Raw genomic sequence first — 24,084 nt, 5'->3', positions numbered from 1 at the left:
GCGGATAGAGCTGCCAAAATAAGTCTCCCTGAAGACGTTAGCCGGCGTTAGCTCCCACAGATACAGCGTATCCCACATCAGTTTTGCAATGTTTTCTCATTTTATTCACATCACATCACAGAAAAATTCACATATGACCATTATTAAATTATTCACCAAAGTAAACATACTCAGGGTAAGAAGAACATAATAAAAAAAATTAATAAATTGCAGATGAACAAGCAAACAAACACAATGTGATTACGATGGTAAGATATTAACATGGTCTATTAGAATCATGATCCTGTTCACAGCTATTTTCAAATTTTTTGACCAATACAACTTTTCCACCCGCTTTAGGATGAATGAAACACAGTTTTTGTAAAACTTGCCCCCCCCCCCCAGTTTCAGTAACCACAAACAGCAGCAGGTTCTGGCCCTCATGACGTCATCGTGTTTTACGTTGACAGCAGCAGCTGTTTCCGGTGCACTCGGTGCCTCTTTGTGTGTGTCCTGAGGCGAAGCCACGCAGTTAAGTTTAGTTTCAGCCCGCTTGGTAAATAAAACCAGCACAACGTGGCACTCACTGAAAGATAAACATTAACATTAATGGTCATTACCCGTCCAGCTTTCATTTCTACGCTCCCCTGTAGCTTTTACCTGCTGTGGGGCTGATGTCGGACGTTTTCCAACAAAATGACATTTGGGAGGCTAACAGATGGTCCAGACACATGCCTACAACCGACCCACTGACTTTGTTTTGTAAATGCATAATATATTCAGATATTTATGTCCGGGGAGATTTGCGTAACATATCTGGAAAAGAAGCCAAGCCTATATAAACGCATGATATCATAATGATAACATTTAGATTAAGCAGTTTAAAGCCAGCGGCTTTGTTGTTAGTCAAAAAATGATTTATGACCATAATAATCCTCATAATGACGTGTGGGTTTAATAAATGTTTCCAGTCATCATGTTTAATGCAGAAGTGGGAGGAAACGCAGAAGAAGTCCGCTGCTGCCACCAAGAGGCTCAGCGTCTGTTGATAAACCAGGAGGATCCTCTCCTCTACTGTAAAGCTGCGGAGACTCTGGTGAGACGGGAGCAATAACTGTCCTCAGCTGGGATTACAACAGGTCCAGGCTTTCCAAGGCTGCTTTATTAAAGCAATTGGAAACTTTCCCCGGGCTCTGCGTTGATCTCCTCGGTCGCCGACCTGCTCTCCAACTTATTTTGCCCCACCTCAGGACTGTGATTTTTGGGTTTCTGACATGCTCCTCAGCCGCTCTGTTGCTGTTTTCACCGCATTATTCTTCTCAGGTGAGTTCATGCGTCTGAATACTTGAAAACCACTACTTCTGTAGCCGTGTGTTGGAGAAATATGGCCTGTTAAATCATATCGCATCATGTCGAGGCAGCACTTTACCACCCTGTAGGTTTGGTTAAAATGGGGAAAAGGCAATAACTGGTGATAGTTTTTACATTTCGCTCATTGATCTGATGATTTCTCTCAAAATCAAAGAATATTCACTCGAAAGCAACAACAAGCAACAATTCCTCACTTTTAAGAGGGTATAACCATGAAATAATTGGTAAATAGTATCCATTTTCTGTAGCTAAGTCAACAAACCAACCTTTCTCTGTCCTGATGTATGGCAGTTTGATTCGGCATCACATCCTTTAAGTTCATGTTGTTATGTAGCTTTCAGATCATTTAAAGGAGTATGAGGAACCTCTCTATGATATAACAGCGCAAATGAGGGTAGAAAGAAACAGAGAAATAAATGATAAACACCTCATTTTTTAAAAATGTTTATCATTTTTTGACTTGTTGAGGGTGTCAACATGAAAACATGTTATGCATTAGACTGCTGGAGACCCTTCAAGTCACTCAAACATTCATTGCTCTTCCCTGCAGCTGGGAAATAGCTTCATCTCAGAAGCAGCACTCATATTAGACACAGATGTGCTGACTGCAAACGGAGCCCTTCATGCCCCTGGGGAATGAGGAGCTCCTCCTCAACATCTCCCAACATGCAACTGGCCAAACTCCAGTCAAATGATTTTAACATTAGCAGCAGCAGAGCTGCCTCCCTCCTCAGGTGCTCCTCTCTGCTCGCCGGCCAGTCTGTTTAATTACAGATCAGCTCCAATCACTGCCAGTTAATTACTGAGGAGCCCCCCACCCCCCACCCCTGGGGCCGAATAAGCCAAAGCCTTCATTTAACCCTGCAAGATAACAGCAGGATCAGAGAGCCACCCAGGGGCACGCATGGACTCCGGTGGTGGTGTAGGGTGATTGAAAGGCTGCTGGTTGTTTTCATCTTTGTTATTAGAGATGGATGAAGCCTCAAAGAGGTGATACCTTCATGTGGGGACTCATTCCTTTCTGCATGGGCTGTAACCTGCCTGCAGTGTATGTGTCTCAGCAGTGAAATCTGCGCTGTGAGTGATGCATCATGTCTCAGTGTCTGGAATTCTGCTCCATTTAAGCTTCACAAGAGTCTAAACCTTTCACTTGAGTACAAGTACAAAGAAGAGCAAAGTAAAAACATTTCATAGCCTCTCGTTGTTTCACCTCCATGTAATTAACACACATACTTCAGTGTCCACATGTGTGATGGTGCATGTTGCTTAAAGTCTCAGGCTGATGAGCTCAGCTTGTTTATATCGTGTGTGACTAATTGCCTGTTAGAGGGGGGGCATTAGTCTGGGGAAGTGTTACTGACAAAAAAACGCTGATTTCAAAAGCGAAAATGAGTACGAACCACAACTGCTGACACAGAAGTTTACTGTTACAGCAAAATCATGACTTATTGCTCAGAGAGTGCAGTACGCGAGCCGTGCTGCCATTACATGGAAAGTGAGAAGTGAGAAGCCCGATCTCCAAGTGACAAATGACAACATGCTGCACGTCCTAATGTGTGGTGAAGTTATTGTCACTTAAGGTGTTTCATAACACAATATTGGGTTGAAAACAATGCGTTGTATAAGTCAAATGTTCTTTCTCTGCACCATCAGAGCTGTTACTCATAGCAATGCCAAGATTTGATTCAGTGAATTTTTATGGGACCAGTTGGTTTAATCTCAATGTAAACTAACACAAGTAGAAAAGACACACGGTTATAAAACATTGTTTTACAAATTTAATATCTTTACAAGCTTATTCTCCCAACAATGACCTTCAGCTCTTTGAGGTTTGAAGGCCTCCTGCCTTGTCTCATCACAGAGATTCACGTTGATGGGAATCTTCTGTCACAGGGGCTTTGTTTTGAGCTTTTTTCAGCAGGCGGGTCAGGACACCTCGTCAAATAAATGGCATCAATAAGGAGGACTACATGTAGATTCTGAAGGAAACCATCAATACATTTTTTATTGAATTTGCCATAGTCCAGACCTTAATCGCATTTAAGATCTGTGAGAGGAACTAATATCCAGATAGATGGCGAGGAAGCCTTCAACCTAAAAACGCTGAAGATCGGAGCAGAAGCGGAGCGGTTTGAACTCCCAGTGGAGACTTGTCCAAAGTTAGTTAACAGCTGCGTAATCATGTGATTGTTGTGATGTCAGATAAAGGCTTTTACCCTTCTTTAATGACACAAGCACAGAATTTGTCTCTAACATTATGTCTTACAATGTTTGACACGTAACTTCCAGCTTGAATAAGTTAAAAATACAGACCGAGTTTGAAATATCAGATTGCATTGATTTGTAAATTCAGCACACTAATATTAACTGACAACAGAACATAAGAGTGAGACATTTTACTATTTCATGATAAACGTCAGCTTAATGGCAGCAAAAAAGTTGGAACGGGGGCAACAAAAGGCTGGAAAAGTGTAAGGTATAAAAAGGAAACAGCTGGAGAAACATGTTGCAACTGGTCAGGTTAATTGTGAGCATGATTGGGTGTAAAAAAAAAAGAGTGCCTTTGAGATGCAGAGTTTCTCAGAATTGAAGATGGACCGTGGTTCGGCAGTCTGCAAAAACTGTGTCGACAAATTGTGGAGTAGTGGTGGAGAATAATATTCCAGAAACATAAAACTGTGAAGGCTTTGAATATATCATCGCCAACATAATATCATCAGAAGATTCAGAGAATCTGGAGACATCTCTGTGTGCAGGGGGCGTGGCTGAAAGTCAGCACTGGATGGGCCCGTGATCTCTGAGTCATCACTGAAATAAAGATAAACATGATTCTATCCTGGAAATCACTGCATGGACTAAGGAACACTTGATATACAGGATCTTATATATTTAAGAAAATAAGTACTAAATCACATACTTCATCTATTACAACAGCATGGTTTCATATAAGAAAAGTCAAGGTGCTCGACTGACCTTTCCCCTTTTTGAAAATATTTGACGCATAATGAAACGCCAAATAAACAAAAAAAAAAGAAGATCCAGTTCTATTGAGCAGCTCGAACCCATTTCAGGCAAGAATGGGACAACAGTCTCCTCCCAAAGGTCCAGCAGGTGGTCTCCTCAGTTTCCAGATGTTTACAGACTGTTGTTAAAAGAAGAGGGGATGCTGCACAGTGGGAAACATGGACCTGTCCCAACATTTATGAGACCTGTTACTGCCTTAAAGTGAAGATAAGCTAATTCTTTTCATGAAATAGGAAAATGTCTCACTCAACATTTAATTTGTTTCTTATGTTCTGTTATGAAATAATGTTGGCTTGTGTATCATTATTTATTGGTTTTTAGTTTTCCATTCAGTTTTTATTTCCATTCCACACAGCATACCAACTTTTTTGGAATAAACTTAATCATGCTCACATTTCTGAAAGAAAACAGGATTGTTTAAGCTATTTGCACAGGCTTAAAACCCTCTGGAGTCTCCATGAGTCACTGATTGCAGATCCAGACAAATCCTATCGACTGGAATGTTCTTTGACTTGTGATTGAATGAAACTTGATGCTAGGTTGTGGAAATTACACTGTGTGGAGAGAATCGTGTTCGCCTGCCTTGGTATGACCTACATATGGTGTATTTCAGTTGTAATCTCCACATGTCTGGTTGTTGTCGTTTCTGTTGTTTCAGCTGGAGCAGCGACCACAGTCTACGACACCGACAACGACTTTGCACCAGAAGATGATACTCCTCAGCTTGACTACAAAAGTGCGTACATGTAGAACACACTGACTGGGGAGGGCCACATGGCAGCATTTACCATCTGTTCACAACCGTATATTTGACCTTTTTCCATCATAAGATGGTAGCATCATCTGTCAATGACACTGTGAAATAGTGTCTCAGTTTTTGAGAGGAAGATTGATAACATATGAGAGTATTTGTGCGATTATGGAACAAGAGCAGTGCTACAAACAGCTGAAATCTGTAAAAGAATAAGAAAATAAATGAACCGATGTACACTTGAATAAATAAATAAATGTGGTATTTTAAAGATAAATTAAAGAATAGATAAATGTGATGATATGAAGACAAATGGCAACAAACAGAAGAACAAAAGCATTGTAATTTTTTTTAAATTTATTTGTATATATATTTATATTTTCTTTAAAATCAATATATGCAGTATATATATATACTATATATATTCTTTTTATTTGATTTAATCCATTATATTCCTCTTAATTTATGTTGTCTATTTGTTGCTATCCCTTTTTTTGACTAGTTACTTTAAAAAGGATCAAAATATGTGAAAATGCTTTGCATATTTCTTTTATGGTTTTTAATTTATTTATAATTTAAACATTTTTATTTTATTTTTGTCCCTGTCTATTTGCACATTCTTTAATTTGTGGCACTCCCATTATTCTATCTGTCTCATGCTTAAAATCTGTTATTTTAATGCTACTTTGCTTTTGATTAAAGACATCGACTGGAAGTTTAGAGTTAAAGTCTGAACATGGACAGATGCGGTTTTCTAAAGGATGATGCAATAATAATCGGCATCTGTCCTCACTGTGTTCTTCATCCTTTCATTTTAATTATCAAATTGTCTTCCACATTAATTGTATTCCACATTAATTGTATTCCACATACGGAAACATGACAGGGGGACTTTGTTTATTCCATCTTACACACACAAACAGAGCCAAATCTATTTATTTTTTGTTGTTGTTAGGATATACATTTTGTGCGATTTGTCAGCATTCATTTTCTCCCAAAGACAGAAAGAATTAAAAAAACAATCCATTTTGGAGTTGGATACAGGGCAGTTATAAATCATGACTGCTTCACACAGATGTTGTTTCTCACTGAAAATAGATCCTAACTGGTGTCATTCACCGAGACTGACCAACGGTGAGGCGACCTGTCGCTCCCCTCGAGGCGGGACCTACAGGAGTACGCTGGGCACCCGCTGCGAGATGACCTGCGATCGAGGGTACCGGCTGCTGGGAAGAAGGTCGATTCAGTGCCTCGCCAACCGCCGCTGGTCCGGGACTGCTTACTGCCGCAGTACGTGGAGATTTTAAATGAATAAATGAGGATAAATCTGGTGATATTCTTTATTTTTCAGTGAAATTTCAAAATATCCACAAGCATAGTCCATCCATTTTCATTTTTTTAAAAATCATTAAATAAGTTATATTTTGCTTTTGGGGGGGGGGGGGTCCCCTTCCCCTGAAAAAGGGTCTCCAGAGTCACAGTGGACACTCGTCCTGAACTGCTTGAAACACCTCGATTGTGACACACTCACATAATACATGTCTGGTGGCTGGCTTGGCCTGTGTCAGAGAATTAGCTGCTGCCTTGTAGTTTTTGGGCCTGTTTATACTTCCGTGGATGTAAATGGTAAATGGACTGTACCTTTTTGGGGCTTTTCTAGTGTAGTTGACTACAAGCATATGTTTACACAATGTGACAGGCTACACGGTGTTTTTATCTCTATCACACATAATCACACACTGATGGATGCATCAGAGGCAATGTGGGGTTCAGTGTCTTTCCTAATGACACTTAGACACGAGGTCTAGGAAAGCTGAGAATTGAACTGAACGCTAATCTTCAGAATGGCAGACTGGTTATAGTCCTGAGCTTCAGCCAGCTGTCTGCGTCTCTCTCAGCCCCCCAAAAAGCTAACAACGCATAGATTTCAGGGACGATGCATCGCATTGATCAAATGCTAATTGACTGCAAGATAGCAGGAGCCGGGTGAGGCCGACATGAACCAATTTCATAACAAAGAAAACGAGGCGCCAAAAAATTTCAGAGAAGCATAGGTGAAAAACACAAACAGCTACACTGAACAATCTTTATTATTTAACACCTAGTTTCACTCCATCACAAGCAGATCTTTGTCCACTATGACTACTGTTTTTTCCACAGCTGAGCAAAGCTAAAGCACCAACAACAGCACAACTAAGTGCAGCCCGCAGCTCAGATTGTTTGTATGTTTCTGACGCTGCCCCAAGTGGTAGCAAAACACTATGACAAAGCCCCAAAGCGTCACAGCAGAGGTATGTTCGGGTTTTAAGTCCCTTTCACATAGCCACTGTGTTTCATTAATCTGGTGACACCTGAATGTGTCAGTGTCATGTGTAAATGAATCCCACTGGTGACAGAAATCTGATCAGGTCAGACACCTATACTCCTACCAACGGAGAACGTGTGAAGTATGAACTCACATTAACTCAAGCCAATGCAGAGACACTGATTCATACTTTTTATCACATGCAGAATCGATTATTGTAATGCTCTTCTCTCTGGTCTGTCTCAAAAGAATTACAAAACTCAGCTCCGTGTCTGCCAACGAAGACCAGAAAGAGAGCTCATATTACTGCAGTTTTAAAATCTCTGCACTGGTCTCCTGAGTGTTATCGGATTGATTTTAAGATTCTTTTGTTGGTTTTTAAGGCTCTTAACATTCTTTGTCCAAAATATTGATCGGATTTGCTTTTGATTTATGAATCTCCGAGGGCCCTCCGGTCCCCAGAGGCTTGTCTTTTATTTAGAGAGAAAAATGTTTAAAAGTAATTGTCCTGATATGATACTCCTCTACAAAACTTAACATAGACATATTATTACAAGCCTATATATTAGCTTTATATGGGCTCCTTAAAAGATTAATTCATGTGCAAGCTGTATTGAGGAGAACTGTTCAACTGCTGAGTTCAGGTGATCACAGCTGTGTGGTTTTATTTATTAGCTTCTCTTTGGTGTGTTTGATGTGTGGCTGTACTGTCCCCTCTCCCAACAAACTGTGTGTTGATGTTGACGCTTCCTCAGAGGTTCGCTGCCATGTGCTGCCCCTCATCCCTTACGGCAGATACACCTGCAGCCAAGGCTTTGTTGTGGACTCCAGGTGTGACTTCACCTGTCAGCCTGGCTATCGCATCGAGGGCGAACACTCACGCACCTGCCTGCATGGGGGGTCGTGGAGTGGAGGGCAGCCAGTGTGTTCAGGTACAGTTTCAGTAAAGACGGCCTAATTTTCAAACTTTAAGATGCTTTTAGAAATTCTGCAAATCTCAACTTTAACCAAAATTCAGCCCATCTGTGCCGGTGTCTAGTTTCCTCATTTCTTCACAAACCACCCTTCCTATGAGTCCAAAAACAAGCATATTTCCTGTTTTTCTGCTCTTTGGACTCGATCCAAACTTCAGTCAGTCATCTTCCAGTGTTCATGCTCCACTCTTTGCAGCTGCAGCCTATTCTAAAATATGCTGTTAGTTAAATCAGTTTCCTTCCTCTAATGTATCCTGTGTTGAAGGTTCCAGTTGTTTATTTCAGATACCGATCCTCCAAAGATCAGGTGTCCTCCTTCGAGACTCAAGATTGCCGAGCCTGGAAAGCTCACTACCATTGTGACCTGGGACCCCCCCTCTGCCACTGATACTGCTGACAAATCACTTGAGTATGTTGCTCCTTTCCTTCCCTTTGCTCCCTTCTTTCTTTTACATTTTCAGACTAAACATCTGGACCTCTTCTTCTCTTGTCTCTCTCCAGGGTGGTGTTGGTAGGCCAGCAGCCAGGCACTGAGTTTAAAGAAGGAGCGAGCGTTATTCGATACAAAGTGTACGATCAAGCCCGGAACAGAGCTGCCTGCAAGTTTTTTGTACGCGTTGAGGGTAAGCTGCCAAACCTGGATTTTTTTTCTGTTACGAAATGGGTTTAAAGGCTAGACAGGGAGATGAAGCCAAGATTATTTTCCACTGCATTCTCCATCCAGTGAGGAGATGTCCGCAACTACCTCCACCTATGCATGGTTACCTCAGCTGCTCCTCTGATGGCAATAACTACGGTGCAACGTGTGAATACCACTGTGAGGGAGGATATGAGCGCAGAGGGATGTCGACTCGCGTCTGCCAGTTTAACCGCAGCTGGAGCGGAGGCCCTGCCGAGTGCATCCGTAAGTACCAAGTCACAGATACAAGGTAAAGGTTCAGATACCATTAAACTAATCTAAAACTCGATTATATTCTAAAGGGGTCAAACTCCCCTCAAAGTGTCACATGACAGATCTGAGGAGCTATCACATCGTTAATGGAGCGGGAATGTTTGCGTTCAACTTTCTTTATTTACTTATTCCTTAATAGCTTGGGAAAGTAAGAGAGGTTTAAAGAGGAAATGCCTTTGGAGGCACCTAAAATATTTGACAGAGACCACTGGTTTGATCTTGAGCAGTTCATTGTAATTCATATCTGGAAAGCATACTTAAAGAACTCATCTACAACTACCAAATGAAGTATTGTGCAAAAGTTTAGATAAAGCCCACCTTTCTTTCTCTTTTGCTTCCAATGAGCCAGACTTTTCCTGTAAACTTTAAAGTGGTGTTGACCAAAAGGATGTTGGATGCTTTTTCGCTCACGTTCAGTCCAGTTCTTGTAGTTTTTTTGTTTGTTAAGCCACACTCATCTATGAATCATTCAAGCATAACAATGACATCAAACTCGTGGGATGAATCAGTGTTGAGTCTACACATAACAAACAACTTAGCAAAGAACCAGTTTTAAATAGTATCTTTAGGCACTTTTTTACTAGCATCCTGTCTCAAAGATGCATAATTTATTCCTATTTCTTTAGTTTACAGGCAGTAAACTAGTTTACACAGTTTAAACTAGTGTTTTTATACGAACAACGTAATTCTCAAGGAGCTATTAGCCAGAAACTTGGAATAATTCAGCATGTTGTCCTTAAAACATTTGAGAAAACTGGACAAGTGGAGCCCTGAGATGGAGTGACAACTTGTCCAGGGTGCACCCATGGAATTGAAATTGATAAAACAGGTATAGAAAATAAAGAAGAAGTATTAAGGAAGGGAAATAGGGAAAAATGTTGAGGTATACCAAATGACACAAGAAGTGGACTGTAAATCAGTGGCAACATGTCTTATGGAGGGATGGATCCTCCCCAGAGCCCTCACCTCAGCATTATTGAAGGAGTGTGGGATCATCTTAACAGAGAACAGAACAAAAGGCAGAAAACAATCAAAGAAGAGCTTTGAAATGTCCTTCAAGAAGCCTGGAGAACTATTCCTGAAAGGAAAGCTTGTCTAAGAGGGTTCAGGCTGTGTTGGAGGATATAGATGCTCATACCAGATACTGACTTCCAAGCTCATTAGAATTGTGTAAACTCAGTTTTTGCTTCATATACTATACTTCCATTTATGTTTACTCATTTCAATTAATCGTTGGATTACCGTATATAAAGAAATGATGGGTGGGGGCTTAAGGTTTTTGGACAGTTGTATATTGTGAGTTTATTTGCAGGATATAAGTGTGAACTTGTGTTTGTAGCAATGGAGATCAAATCTGATGTGAAGACAGCTTCTGCTCTCCTGGATCAGTTCTATGAAAAGAGGAGGCTGCTGATCGTATCTGCTCCCAACATATCTGACCCAGACTACCAGCTGCAGAACATCATGATACGAGTAAGAAAGCAACATCTCACTGCTGTTCACGTGATCTCCCTAAAGAGTCTCCACAAGGGTTTGATGAACAAGAAAAACGGTGAAAACATGCTTTTCTTTGCTTCCACCAGCAATCAGACTGTGGATTAGACCTGCGACATGTAACGGTCATCGAGCTCCTGGGCTCGCCGCCTCGAGAGACAGGCCGCATTAAAGAAAGTCAGCTTCACTCTGAAGTCATCGAGGGTTTGAGGTGAGAAAGATGCGTCATCGTTTAGAAATCCGACCATTTATGGTTTATACTGAGAGTAAGAGCTCACTGAGATGAAAAATTCCCTCCTGATGTGGCTTTATTGGACTTCCAGCCTCATAACCGTGCAGAGTTGTTTCACCTCACTCTTTGAATGTCAAGAGTCTTCTAGTGAAAAACAGCCTCTTCCTGCGTGACTTTAAAAGGAAGAAACACTGCTGAAAATAACAACAGAATCACTGCATGTTGAGCAATGATGAGATGTTAACAGGACGTACAATACATCCTTAGTTAGTATCTGGCTTTTGGTCTGAGGGTTTTCCAAGAGTCCTGCAGTTTGGTGCAGAAATAGGCACAAACAGAACCTCATTTATGCTAGAAGAGGCACACAGAGGTTTTTTTTTCCAGCAACTGTGCAATTTGAGTAAGGGGCAGCGCTCAGTTTTTCCAGACTGGAAAAATCTCCTAACCTTCAGTCTCTCCACTGACACACAAGTCCCACAGTTTACACTGCATCTCACACAGCGTGCACACCAACACACACTGAGCTGGGTGGGAAATTAGAAACCACAAACAGCAGAAGAAGACAAGGGAAATGCTTCTGTCTAAATAGGGTTTTTATCATCAACATGATGTCTGTTTCAGACTCCCATTTTTTGCTCTCACAGAGAGAGCTTCCCCATTTTAGTTCCTCCACCGCTTCCAGTTCACAGGAGGTGGATGTTTTCAGACACTTAACGCCAACACAATTGCTTCAGACATTTTTCAGTGGAATACGTAGAAATGACTGTGAATCCTTTGTTCCATCAGATGACATGTTGTTCTGGTCCAGATGCAGCAAAACTGTCCCAAACCATGATAATACCACCACCACCGTGTGGCACAGATGGGATCTTCCTGCTCAAATGCATTTTTTCCCCCTCTTTCTCTGGACATTTTGCTCCTCATTACAATCAAGTCGGTCTACGATCTTTACCCCCCCCCATAAAATATATATATTTTAAACATGCTTCCAGATCCACGAGATCTTTGACTAATGTAAGATGGGCGGCAGTGGTTTTCACCGTGCAGCCCCTGTGATGCACACCAGCACTGTTACTCGTCAGTCTGTGAGGGATCTCTGTTGGTTTATCTCTCCTAAGGAGGGTAACTTCCTCCACAATCTGTTTGTCAATCAGTGGAGCCCAAACTCTTCAGAGATGAATTTATAACCACTTACAGCCTGACGAGCTTCAACTGCCCTGAAAAATCTTTGTTTATGCCAGGATGAAGTTCATAATCGTGTTGGAAAGGTCAGACTTAAATAGATCCGTTCTTTAAATAAGAAAAGCTGCTCCCTCACACCTGTTCATCATCAGAATCTGGCTCTTTCGCAGCTAAACGTTCTGCCATGTGCTACAGATGGTTGTTTTTTTTTTTCTTTTGTGTCATGTTCATCGGCTCCTCCTTACACATTTTGCAGCTTAATGTTCCCCTAAAAATAAATGATATCCATTTTAATGTGTATTATGTTTCTCTGCAGGCAAATATTCAGAATCTCCAGATCCTACTTCAGTATGCTGCTGCTGGACGAGCGCGGAATGGACCGAGAACGCTTCATTACCCCGATATCTTCGGATGAGCTCTTCTCCCACGTGAACACCTTCCTGCTGGATGAGGAGGAACGGGAGAAGCTGGAGCTCCACAGAGATTTCTGCGAATAACCTTCTGACTGCCACATAAATAAAGTCATCAGTTTTGCTGAGACAAAATGAGGAAGGACAAACAACCAGCAGGCAGGTCCAGAGGGAGTTCCTCAGGTTCAAATGTGATCACTATACAACACTGAAGTGCTGGCACTGTTTGCTTGATGAAAATTATCTATTTTAACAGAAAATATAGCAGCAAATTCTGTACGAACACAATATGAACCGAGAATATTCAACATCTGACTGGTCACATGATGTGACCCCCCCCCCCAACACACACTTTTTATATAATCTTGGTAAAAACAGGAACCTGTGTGGTCAGAAAATGACCAGCTGGACTCAAATATTCACGCGATGAGAGTGGAGGCGAGCACATGTTGGTTTAGTTAACTTTTATTGGGGGAAACAAGTGAGGAATTTAAAGTTAAAATATACATTTAAAAACAGAACGACTTCATTTCAAATAAGAACTTTTAATTCAGGTTATATAAATACGACATCAGTTATTTAAGTAAAATCAGAGAGGTTGAACGAAGCATAACTGGTTGGACGCTACAGCAGCATTTCTGTATAATACCACTTTTAAAGTGTTATTCTGTACACGATTAGAAAGACCAGTGTGGTGCGTTAAGACCTTTCTGTGCTAAGTGCTGTGCATGAGTTTAAACTGCAGAAATACATACAGCCTGGTTTTTAAAAACAAAGTGACGGTGTCATGATCTTAAACATGAATGTTCTGCATGTTTTCAGTCTGCGGTCACTGAGCTAAGGATGAGCTCCACACAGGCAGGGGGGGAGTGAGCTGATTTTTAATGTAGGCCAGTGAACTGTGTGACTTCAGCAGACGAGCTTCTGGTCTGATAAGCTTGCGAAATAAATTTAATCCACAGTCTCATGTTTATCCCAGAGGCAGCGGCTTCAGTTTTAAGATCATTTGAGGATTCAGTCCTCTTCTGTCCTCATTTAGCCTTTCCCTTTCCCATCGTGGAACGCAGCGGAAGAGTACCCTCTGCCCATGAGTCGGGGTACTGCATCATCTTCTGCCAAAGACTGACCTCCTCTCCCACCGAATCCAGCTCCACTTCCTCTTTTTCAATTAATATAGTGCCTGCAGAGGTGAAGATTACACAAAGGAAGCAGAATTAGTCTGTTATGATTAATGATAGCAGATTCGTTTTCACTAAACTATTGTTCAAACAAAGGGGGGAAAACAAGACAAATGAAGCCATGTTATCAGACAGACAGCAATGTTTTTACAACAAACTAAACAGAAAGAGGAAGATACGCTTTTTTTAGACCCACTGCGCACCCTGTGCTGAGACCAAAAAGGTTAGACTGTACGAAGTCCCCCTTAAAACGATTAGCAGGTGTTTATACAAACAGTGAAGCAGGTTTAGATTACTGTGATCCTTCTTCATTTTAATACTGGCTGAGAAGAGTGAAAACATCCAAAAGTTACGGCTGGGTTCCCTTTACGCGCTTCCTTTTTGAGCTGAGTGAGAAAATATCAGGATTTAACCTTTTCCGGAGCTGAGGCGGAGTCCTCCCAGGAATTCATTGCTCAGCATAGCCTCTTTGTCCCACACGGTCAACTCCAGACACATCCCCCGAAGCTGCTCCGGAGCCAGCTCCTTATACACAAACGTGGCGTCATAGTGCGGGTTCAGGCTCTTCTTCACAACTGCAGTCTTTCTCTTCGAGGTCTTTGCCTTCGTTGGGAACAAGTAGCTGCAGAAAAAACCCCCAAGTTACATTAAAAACAAACGCTCGTCTAAAAACTGTAAGTGAGGCTTTGAGAGGTGATCGTTCATCCACCCTTTCACAAAGCTGTCGGATGTGCCTCCTGGTTTCATTGCCGTCAGATTCTTTGCCTCCTTAATGAGGATGTGCAGCTCTCCCCCCTCCTCAGGCGCTGCTTTTTTGCCTGAGAAGAAGACAGATATTTGAGGCAAAGTCTATCTGACAAAGCTAAAAGCATTTATCTCTGTCGATTTCTTTTCACCTTTGACTTTCTCAGATTTTCTCTTTTTAGGGGTGACATATTTCAATGAGATCACCAGCTCTCCCTTGTACTGAGCAAAAGCTGAAGTTGGCACAGGGGCGGCTGCCTGTTAAAGAAAAGTCAATTATATTTAGGACACATTACAAACCCGACCAGAGCTGGACGACAGCGGGTGATGCAGAGATCTAGAACGTGTCAATAGCCTCACCTTGTTTGGGCCACTCACTTTGAATTTTAAATGAACAGTTATTGTACGAGTAGACCTGATTTCTGTCCAAACGAACACGGCTTCCTCTGAAGCTCAGCTGAGGTTTGTGCACTGAAACCTCCGTTAAACCAGGTCTACAGCAGGTTTCAGTGAAACCCCACAAACAGCAGCCTCTAGCAGGAGTTGAGTTGTAAACCAAACCACAGGTTCAGCTCAAACTGCAGCTTCAGAGGGGTTGATTTCACTGATGAAACCTTCGACTTCAGCCAACCTGGTGACAGACTGCAAACCTTCTTGATGTTTTTGCAATTATCTACACTTAAAAGGAAACACGAGCCATCCCCTCAAAGCTTTGGCGCAAGGATTTATACTTCCAGTCGCACTGGCTATGTGTGCTTGAGCAGCAATTTTCAGCCTACTGTCCTTTATCTGAATAATACAAAGGTTGCAGATATTCCATTCATGCTCCTGTTTACATGTCGCAGAGCATAATCATATTAATGACTCGTGACTAGTGCAGTGTTTGTACTCTAAAGTCTTATTTATACCCATATCGCACAAACCACCTCCCCCCAAAAAAGTGTGTCCTTTTTACCGCGGCCTTCCTGCTCTGCACTGAACTGTCAGTGTTGCTAGATCTGGTGACAGAGCAAAAACGTTGATGTCGATTTTCAATCATCCAGGTCACAGTAATCATAAGAGCTTGAATAAGGGCGACTGGAGTTTTTCTTGGATCTTGAAGACGTTTCACCTCTCATCCGAAAGGCTTCCTCAGTTCTAATTCCGCATTACTTCCTCAGTTCTGCGTTTAGAAAATGCCGTTTACATGGGAGTGTCCCATGTAGCTGCGAGCGGGTCCCCATTTTGTTTTTTTCATGCATACATTTGATGCTATTCCTCTATTATACAAATGAGAGAGATGCATCAAGATTAACATGCCAACAAAGACAGAAAAAAGGCTTCTTTCTAATAAACCTAAATGTAAACACAGCAAGTTTTAAAAGAAAAACCTGCTTTACACGTGTTTAAAGAGACACAACGCAATCTGTATAGTCAGTATAAGAAAACTGAAGAAGAATAAATCCAGTTCCTCTGATCTACCTTCCCCATTAGCTGCATGCAGTTCTCATTTGAAGAGTCGAGGTCTTGACAGTCCAGAGGAACTTCCACCTCTCCCAGGAAGACGTTGCGACTGAGACGACCATGATGCCAGACTGATATCAGCACGGAGCGGGTGACCAGCTGAGAGCGGCTGATGGAGTACTGCTTGGGATAAAGAGGATGTGATGATCAAAGCCCCGTCTCTCTCTGCTGATGCAGCGGTGGAACATTTTTATGTAATTTTAATGGTCTGGTGATAAGGGAGTTTTACATAAATCATAGATCACGGACTTTGTTGGAAGCTGGACGTTAAATATTTATATCACTGCCTTCTTTCTGATGTTAAACCAAAATTGATCCAAAATTACAGGATAACCAGCTACTGCATGGATTCATCCAGCCAATTTCCCTGTCAGCAGTTTTATTTGTCACTATATTTAAGCTGACGCTTCTCTGGAAGGGGAACAAAAATCAATATTTGACTGTAGATGCAATAATTAACAGAGTCAATATCATTCTTAAGGTCTGCAGAGGTGTGGTAATTCTTTGCAGTGGGCATAATGCGAGGAGCCCAATCAGGGAGTGCCGTTCAGACGACAGGATAAACCATCACACCTTTAATGTTTCATTGTAGACGGGGTTGATGGTGTTTCTCTTGATGCTGGTCTTCTTCTTGCTCTGGCGAGATTTGTCAGGAAGCAGATAACATTTCACATAGCTGAAAAAAAAAGAAAAAAAACATAAGGATGTCAGACTCTGCTTCTCCTGGACTCGACTTCTGGTTTTCTGCTGCGATTCCTGACTAAATGTTGAGTGAGAGAAAAAAAAATATCTGCTGACATCCAATTTCCTGTGAAGCCCAGCTAATCACCTCTGGGATGCGAGTATCGAGACTGTGTAAACACAGCAGCCTCTTATCTACACTGATCAAAGCTGTGCCATCATCACAAAGGGGTGTGTGTGCACTAGAAATATGCATGCGAGACACAATCAGCTTTGCTGCTCACGGAGGATGAGAGTTAGAGTACAGTTCTGCTTCACAATACAGCAAAACTTTAATATTTACGGGTTGGTAAGCTTCCGTGAAGCATCGCCGTAAGCCAGGCCGTGGCACTCCTTGATGAACAGCTGGAGACCCTTGGTGCGTTCGTTGTAGCTCACAGTGAAGGAGACATCTCCGCTCACCTCCACACTGTCAAAGTCTCCCGCTTCACTGTAAATGCTCATCATGCTGCTCTGCAGAAACAGACGTGAGGAAAGACTTTTACAAAGTCTGCATTTGTTCCAGGTTTCATCAATTCAAAATAAATAATAATCGGAGATTTGCTACAGGCTTAATGCTGCGGATCACAGTTTAAAAACGATGATACAACTTAGCAAGAGAATGCCAATGGATTAGCAAACAAAGAAATAAAGTTTAAGATATTCTCTCAACATCTAAATCCAGAGTGAAACAGGAGTTGTTTTAGCCTTTGCTTTGCTCTCCTCTCAGAATCTTGTAACTCTGAGAAAACTATTTGGTAGACTTTGCATCAGTTTTGCACTTCCTAACTTGAGAGGATTTCCTGAGGTTAAAGATGCTTGTTTAGATTAGTTCAAATCAGTCCTGCTCTGAGTCAAAGCCAGCCGCTCTACAAGCTGTGAGATAAGTCAGTGTGTCGTTACCTTGAAGCTTTGCAAGCTCGAGGAACTCGAAGCCATCGTCCTTCTATGAAAGCTTACCAAGCTGTCAATATCCTCCTCATCCTCCTCCTCTATGTTCTCCTGCAACACAATGAAAATAAATAATAAACAAAAGTAGCAGGCTTACACAAACACACCCATCAGATTATTGTAAATGAGAATCTGTGACATTTCTGAAAAAAAAGATTATAGATTAAAGATTATATGACAAAGGGGAACCAGAGTACATATTTAATTTATCAATTAGTATTGGACTCAAAGGAAGTTAAAAGAAACAATCTCAGTAAGGCCAATGAGGAAGTAACATTGACCTTTGTGCTGACAAGCAGCCAAATATGCTCATCCGGGAACACTACGATAGACTTTAATAGCCAGAAAAAGATCAAATGTTTGAGGGAAACCCAGACATCCCTCTCCCCAGCTCCTCCTGGGGGATCCTGAGATGTTCCCAAGCCAGAGTGGATAAATGTTATCCCTCCAGTGAGTTTTGGGTCAGGCCCAGGGGTCTTCTCCCAACTGGATGTGCCTGGAAAACCTCCAAAGAGAGGCGACCTAGTGGAGGTGAGCTCCTCACCTCATCTCCAAGCCCGAGGCCAGCCACCCTCCGAAGGAAACTTTAGCCAATTGTTCCGTGATCTCATTCTTTTGGCCTCTGTCCAAATCACGGAGCAGGAAAGTCAGAAGAATAATTGGTTTATTTTTTCTGCACGTGACGTACCTGCAAATCTAAGCCTGGTACGGAGTGGCTCCTCTTGCCCATTGAGGTCTCTGATGCGACACGTAGGTCCAGTGTCGATACAGACTCTGTAACGATCATATACACCAGCAATTAATCTAAAATCTTTCACCAAAGCACACGTTCATTTAAAGATAAGGAGCTGACCCAGGACCTGGTCTAGGGTCCCGTCTGACACTCTTCTTGAAGAGTCTATCAACTTCAAGCTCAGGGCTCAGAGCGACTGGTTTCACTTCTACGGCCTGCAGCGGCAGAAAACGAAGGGTGTGGTCAGAGAACAGAACAGTAAAATGATCTAAGACGAAAAGAAATCACCTTACAATGTTAGCGCCGGGGTTGGCGCCGTCAGTGGTGACGACATCTGTTTTGACTGGGACAGTCAGACTGGAAACACTGGATCCCAGAGGGCTGGGAGGCACTGAATCATGCTCTGATCTGGTTGATGAAATAAATCAACGGCCAGTTCAGCTTAAATCTACAACTTTTTACTTTTGACAAATACACAAGAAGCTGTCACATTCCGATCCTTATCTCTGAGGATTTCTAATGTGTTCTGTGACGCATAAACTGCACAAACAAGATGACACTTGATTGAATTTCCTCGGCAGAGATTTTGAGCTGTTGACCTTCCTCCGTGTGAAATCTGGAAAATACCTAAGCAAAGCCAAAACTGTCCAGAATTATGAAGAAAGATGGTTTATTTGACTGTGTGTGGGTGAGCAGAACTAAATGCTGAACTCTCAGCATCTGATGCTACTTGGAAGTTAGTGGAAAGAGTGACCAGTTTACCTTGGCTGCTCGGGGGTCACGCGACCAGATTCAGTCTCAGTTTTATTGCTTGCTATGCTGCCGTTTTCTGCAGACTCTGTGTCGCTGTGAGCTGGCTTTGACGAGAAGCTGTTCCTTAATTCAAGTGATTCCCTCGAAGTAACAGATCCTGAAGTCTCAGTCGAGTGGCTGTCAATGAAAATGGGGCAAGAGGTTGAGGTATTCCTAAAGTATGTTTGGAAAAACTTTGCATAATTGGTTAAAAAAAAAAAATAAAATAAATGAAACACACCTTTTGCTAACAGGCTGATTTTTCTGCCTGGGCATAGGCACAGGTTTAGGGGGGTCTGCAACATTTTCAGCGTTTTTCAAGATTGTGTCTCCTGCTGTTTCATGCTTCTTCACTGAAACAAAAATAAGCTGTTAGATATTAACTTTCCATCATGTCACTGCAGTTTTTTCACATTGTTCTTTGTTACTGTTGAACTAAAACAACACAGAGAGTGGTGTCGACATTCCTGGTAGAGCAACTGATACCCACTTCCTGTTCCCGTACTCACATGGCGGCCTCTTTTTCAGGGAGAACCTCACTAGGTCATGTCCAGGAGCTGCAGTGAAGCGGTTGATCCTTTTATTGTAAAACCAGTCCCCCGTCCTCTTCTTCATATCCCTACAATTCACCATAAACGCTCCGTTAAAGATCGACAAAAGGCAGAATTTGTATTCACTCAACATTATCACTCACTGCAAACAACTACAACAATGCCGGCTGGTCACAGACGATATATGTAAAGTTATGTATGTATACATAGTAATTATATGGTCAGTTATTGTCTGGTTATGTAGATAAGCAGCACTGTTGACATAAGTCTTGTCACACGTTCACTCGAAAGAAACACCAATGGTGAGGTTTTACATTTAAATATTTGACTTTATGATTTGATCAAATTTAAGATTACGAACACAGGTCAAACCTTTTACTTCTTCCACTTCATTATGAACATTTGCTGCTCTGAGTTTTCTCTGAAATACCTCATAAGAACAAGGCTTTTTACACTGGGTGAAATGTGATTCATGGCCACGAACATGCCCACATAGGATGTTTTTTTAATTTAATCCTTAATTAAGTGCACCATATGGCAATTAATCTACTGTGAGATGTTCTTTTGACCAAATGCAGTTTCCTCCAGTCTGTTTATTCGAGTTTTTTGGCTCAAAAAAAAAAGTGTTAGTGTTTCAGGCTTGGTCATGTCAAGAGGGCACAAATAAACGTGGGATTTCTCATGTATGTTTGTTGGCAATCCAAAACTTAACCGGTTTATATTTCAAACTTATAAACCAGCCGGTTCGCGACATTGAACCAACTGACGGGAAGTTTTTGAAAAATCCAAAGCAGTGAGGTGTGACGTGGTGCCAGCTTGTAATTGTTGCCAATTGTTGCCAGTTCGGAAGAGAGTAAAAACACCCGATACAACCAGCAAAGCAGTTTTTCTTTTGTTCTTCTTTTCAGATCTTATTCAACTGTCGCTGTAAACAGGTTTCTGTGCCACGTCATCACAGACAGGTGTGTGCAAAAACGCAGGTCCAAGACAGAAAAGATGGTAAACTGAACCGAGAGGCAAAAAAAAAAAGAGGGATGGAAACTGTTCAGTATTCTGAGGGGATCACAGCCAGAAAACTGTGGCTACAGGCCAGTAAAACGGCAGACTGGGGTCTCAAGTCTCAATGAAAAACTGCGTCAGAAGACTTTTTCTGGCAGAAAACACGATTCCACGCATCTACGGATATGTCTGGGCGCAGATTTTTCTTTGTATAAACGTTTCTCCACATCAGGAATCTTACGTCTCACATTCACTCACTTGGAAACGTCGAACCATTTGTTGTCACGAATAGTTTGAGATCTGATCACTAATCAGGACCACTGAGAACAGATTAATTGATACAATCAGCGCTAACACTAGTCAATTCCAGCCTCTGCCCCAGACTCAACTAGCTGCGACTTGTATTTTGTACAGTATGTTTACAGTAGCTGCAGCTTCTGTTGAAACTGATGAGTTGTTCAGAGCGTGAGTCATGAAAACTTAAAGTTACCACCCTGCCGTCTACGAGCATCGACACCTGCCTTAAACTGGTTGATTATGATTTCACATAGACAAGTTCAGCCCTATATGCATGGAAACTTGCTTCTATTATAACATCAACTGGGTGGATTGCTCTCCTCTAGCTGAGATCTACAGAAAGAGGTTTGGCACGAGCACGTATGTAATTCTCAGAGAGAATCCAGCTTCCTTTGAAAGGTACATTTCCATCCATGAAAACAAGTTCTGGTTGTTTAAGAGAGGCAAACATCTCTTACGATTCTTTGGTACACACGCTGCACAGCCAGGATCCGTTGGGCAGGACCGTTCGGCAGTTGCTGCACACGTAGTGATGGCACATCTTACACTGGCTGGAGGAAAACGTCAGGCGGCTCAGAGACTCCTGACATCGGCCGCAAGTGTGCTGACTGTATCTTCCACTGCCACGCTTGGCTCCTTTCCTCTTCACTTCCAGTAGCTCCGACTTCAGCTTCCTGAGAATGAAAACACGACAGCCGTCACACCCCCCCCGAGTTGACAAACGCTTGCAAGCATAAATGAATAAAAGGGACATACATTCCTCAAATATTAATGTAGCGCATAAAAGTTAAAAGCAACTAACTGTGGCACCTGATCAGAACATTATTGGAGTTCTGTCTGGAGATCATCATACTGAGCTATAGCATGGTGCGTGCAGTGCAGACTGCACCATAGAATTCATTAGATTAAGATATAATGTCTTGTATCTTTGTTATTTAGCTTTCAGTGGAAATTTGAACTGTAAACTGTTTAATCTTTTGTGTTTTTTTAATAATGCTTCCAGTAGAACTCTGCGTGTTAGCATGCGATGTGGCATTTTACACAAGAACAATCGAAACAACTATGAGCCATTTGAAAATTCAATCAGTTTTAAAGATACACACACAGCTGCAGCTACAACAGCCAGCGGGAAAGGCTTAGAGATCAGACTCTCCACTTTTTTGTTTTTCACTATCTGTCAATGCCATTATGTGGAGAAAACCCCTCCTGTTTCTAGACTATATACAAAAACATTACTAGTCATATTAATAAAAATACTGTCACCCACGGCAACATGCGTGATGAGGACAGGGCGTTGAATCAAAGTAAGGAGTCAATGCAAATCGTTAGATTATCACAGCTATTTGCCTTTTTACAAATGATCATACTGAATTGGACTGAACTGAACACATTTGATACAAAGTGGACAGAATTGGACAGTATTTGACTGACCTGAACTGAACGTGCTTTACTTTTCTGTGAACTGCAGAGATGGCTTTTGTTCCGAAAAGGCACCACACAAATAAACTGAACTGAATCATTAATACGAACCTAACAATCACCCAAAAGGTTTTACTAAATGAGAAGCTGACCCGACAACATCTGTAACAGCCAACATATTGTTTGGGCACTTGGGGAAGGTAACAGAAAGTGGTCTTTCCTCACCGCACTCGCTGCTCCTCGGCCTGCCTCAGCTCCTCGTCCCGTCGAAGCACCTGCAGGATCAGCTCTCGCTCGGACTCAGACAGAAAGCTGAGGTTAATCATATCAAGAGCCTCCGGCATTGTGCTTTTAACCAAGAACCGTCAGTGCAGATGAACGTGCCACAGTTGCGTTAAGATGAAGTCCCTGAGGACAAAATAAAATGCCTTCACATTAGATTAAATCTCACTGCAGGCAAATCTAAAGCTACTTCGTGTGCATGTCATTGGAATATAAAACCTAACCAACAGACATTTTCCCATGACAGGAGACGACAGACATTAGTCAGCAACTTTGGAGCAAGATCAGTGCTCAAACGATGGAAAGATTATAAATGAGCAGACAGAAACAGGACACCAGAAGATTTTTAATAAAAATCCCACAGCCTGGGTGAAAGGTTGTTTAAAATGAGGGCAGGCAATAACATTAACTCATCTATCATGCAGGGTTCCCACCCTCTAGAGATACAGAGAGCCGGGTGGAGTTCAGCAGCTCAACCATTTGTTTAAGCTTAAGATCAGCACGTCATCTGTCATGTTCGCATCTGCCATTTAAAATTCTCCATTTAGATCATACGCAAGGACATTTAAGTAAGAACAAAAGAGCATGCTGTCAGCTAGACTAGGAGAGGTCCATTACTCTCAGCAGGATGCAAAACCAGAGAATCGTTTCCTCATTGTTTGGATGCTTGGGGCTAACTCAGTCAAGCAAAAGATAAACAATACCTGCAGGGCAACTTCTACTTAGGTAAAATAAGAAAGCCTTTCAGGAAATGGCGTCTTTTCCTAATTTAACGGGGAGGAAACCGCATTTAAAAAGCCTTAAAAAAGTGAAAAGTGGTGCAAGCTTGTGAATATAGCCAACAACTTGTCTCAAACAAGTACAGGTTTTAATTTTGAGCAACGTCGCAGTTATTACAACCTTTAGAGTTAATCGATTCATTGTCATTCTAATTTAATTGATTAATTCAAAGTCTACTACCGGCCTCTAACTGCGTCAACGGTTAGACATTGACGTACGTTACGCTACTAATTTAAAATTAAATGTACGCTGCTCCAAATATCCACCTCGGGGATAAACTAATCTGCTTGGAGATTAACTTCAGGGTGTTATATTAAAAGGAAATGCAATTATTTCACTACGCAGTTAAGTCGTAATTAAATACTTGGGCTTATCGAGGTGAATTATACACACCTGCTGTTAAAAGTCGACAACACTCCGCCACGCAGCGCCGGCTGGCTGGAGTTACTCCGGGAGACAGA

The 24,084-nt window shown here is 41.8% G+C and overlaps 2 protein-coding genes across 2 annotated transcripts; one reads left to right on the top strand and one right to left on the bottom strand.

Annotated features, from left to right (window-relative positions):
* The first annotated feature begins 1,014 nt into the window (after nt 1–1,014).
* On the top strand, nt 1,015–13,450 carry srpx2 (sushi-repeat containing protein X-linked 2). The gene is made up of 10 exons (XM_072395427.1): nt 1,015–1,302; nt 5,033–5,110; nt 6,224–6,415; nt 8,186–8,362; nt 8,690–8,813; nt 8,906–9,027; nt 9,129–9,308; nt 10,696–10,829; nt 10,940–11,061; nt 12,581–13,450. The coding sequence occupies exons 1-10, from the start codon at nt 1,254–1,256 to the stop codon at nt 12,759–12,761; spliced, it is 1,359 nt and encodes a 452-aa protein (XP_072251528.1). The 5' UTR covers nt 1,015–1,253; the 3' UTR covers nt 12,762–13,450.
* A 157-nt stretch (nt 13,451–13,607) lies between these two features.
* On the bottom strand, nt 13,608–22,920 carry sytl4 (synaptotagmin-like 4). The gene is made up of 16 exons (XM_072395428.1): nt 22,787–22,920; nt 21,601–21,816; nt 19,805–19,914; nt 19,537–19,648; nt 19,266–19,433; nt 18,797–18,911; nt 18,631–18,718; nt 18,459–18,544; nt 17,723–17,821; nt 17,124–17,293; nt 16,673–16,775; nt 16,058–16,219; nt 14,749–14,854; nt 14,562–14,670; nt 14,266–14,474; nt 13,608–13,854 (listed from the first exon to the last, which is right to left on the bottom strand). Exons 1-16 carry the CDS (start codon nt 22,903–22,905, stop codon nt 13,706–13,708), a joined length of 2,121 nt encoding a protein of 706 aa, XP_072251529.1. The 5' UTR covers nt 22,906–22,920; the 3' UTR covers nt 13,608–13,705.
* Nucleotides 22,921–24,084: the final 1,164 nt, after the last annotated feature.

Source organism: Leuresthes tenuis, unplaced genomic scaffold, assembly GCF_036924035.1.
Source record: "Leuresthes tenuis unplaced genomic scaffold, fLeuTen1.0.hap1 SCAF_11, whole genome shotgun sequence".
NCBI classification, from domain to species: domain Eukaryota; kingdom Metazoa; phylum Chordata; class Actinopteri; order Atheriniformes; family Atherinopsidae; genus Leuresthes; species Leuresthes tenuis.
This window is presented reverse-complemented; position numbering and strand designations above follow the sequence as displayed.

Excerpts from the sequence above, each read along its gene's own strand:
- srpx2 (XM_072395427.1), top strand. The coding sequence starts at position 1,254 with ATGCTCCTCAGCCGCTCTGTTGCTGTTTTCACCGCATTATTCTTCTCA. Across the intron at positions 1,303-5,032 it reads CACCGCATTATTCTTCTCAG|CTGGAGCAGCGACCACAGTC; the intron begins GTGAGTTCATGC and ends CTGTTGTTTCAG. Across the intron at positions 11,062-12,580 it reads GAAGTCATCGAGGGTTTGAG|GCAAATATTCAGAATCTCCA; the intron begins GTGAGAAAGATG and ends GTTTCTCTGCAG.
- sytl4 (XM_072395428.1), bottom strand. The coding sequence starts at position 22,905 with ATGCCGGAGGCTCTTGATATGATTAACCTCAGCTTTCTGTCTGAGTCC. Across the intron at positions 21,817-22,786 it reads GCCGAGGAGCAGCGAGTGCG|GAAGCTGAAGTCGGAGCTAC; the intron begins GTGAGGAAAGAC and ends TTTCATTCTCAG. Across the intron at positions 14,475-14,561 it reads TCCGACAGCTTTGTGAAAGG|CTACTTGTTCCCAACGAAGG; the intron begins GTGGATGAACGA and ends TTTTTTCTGCAG.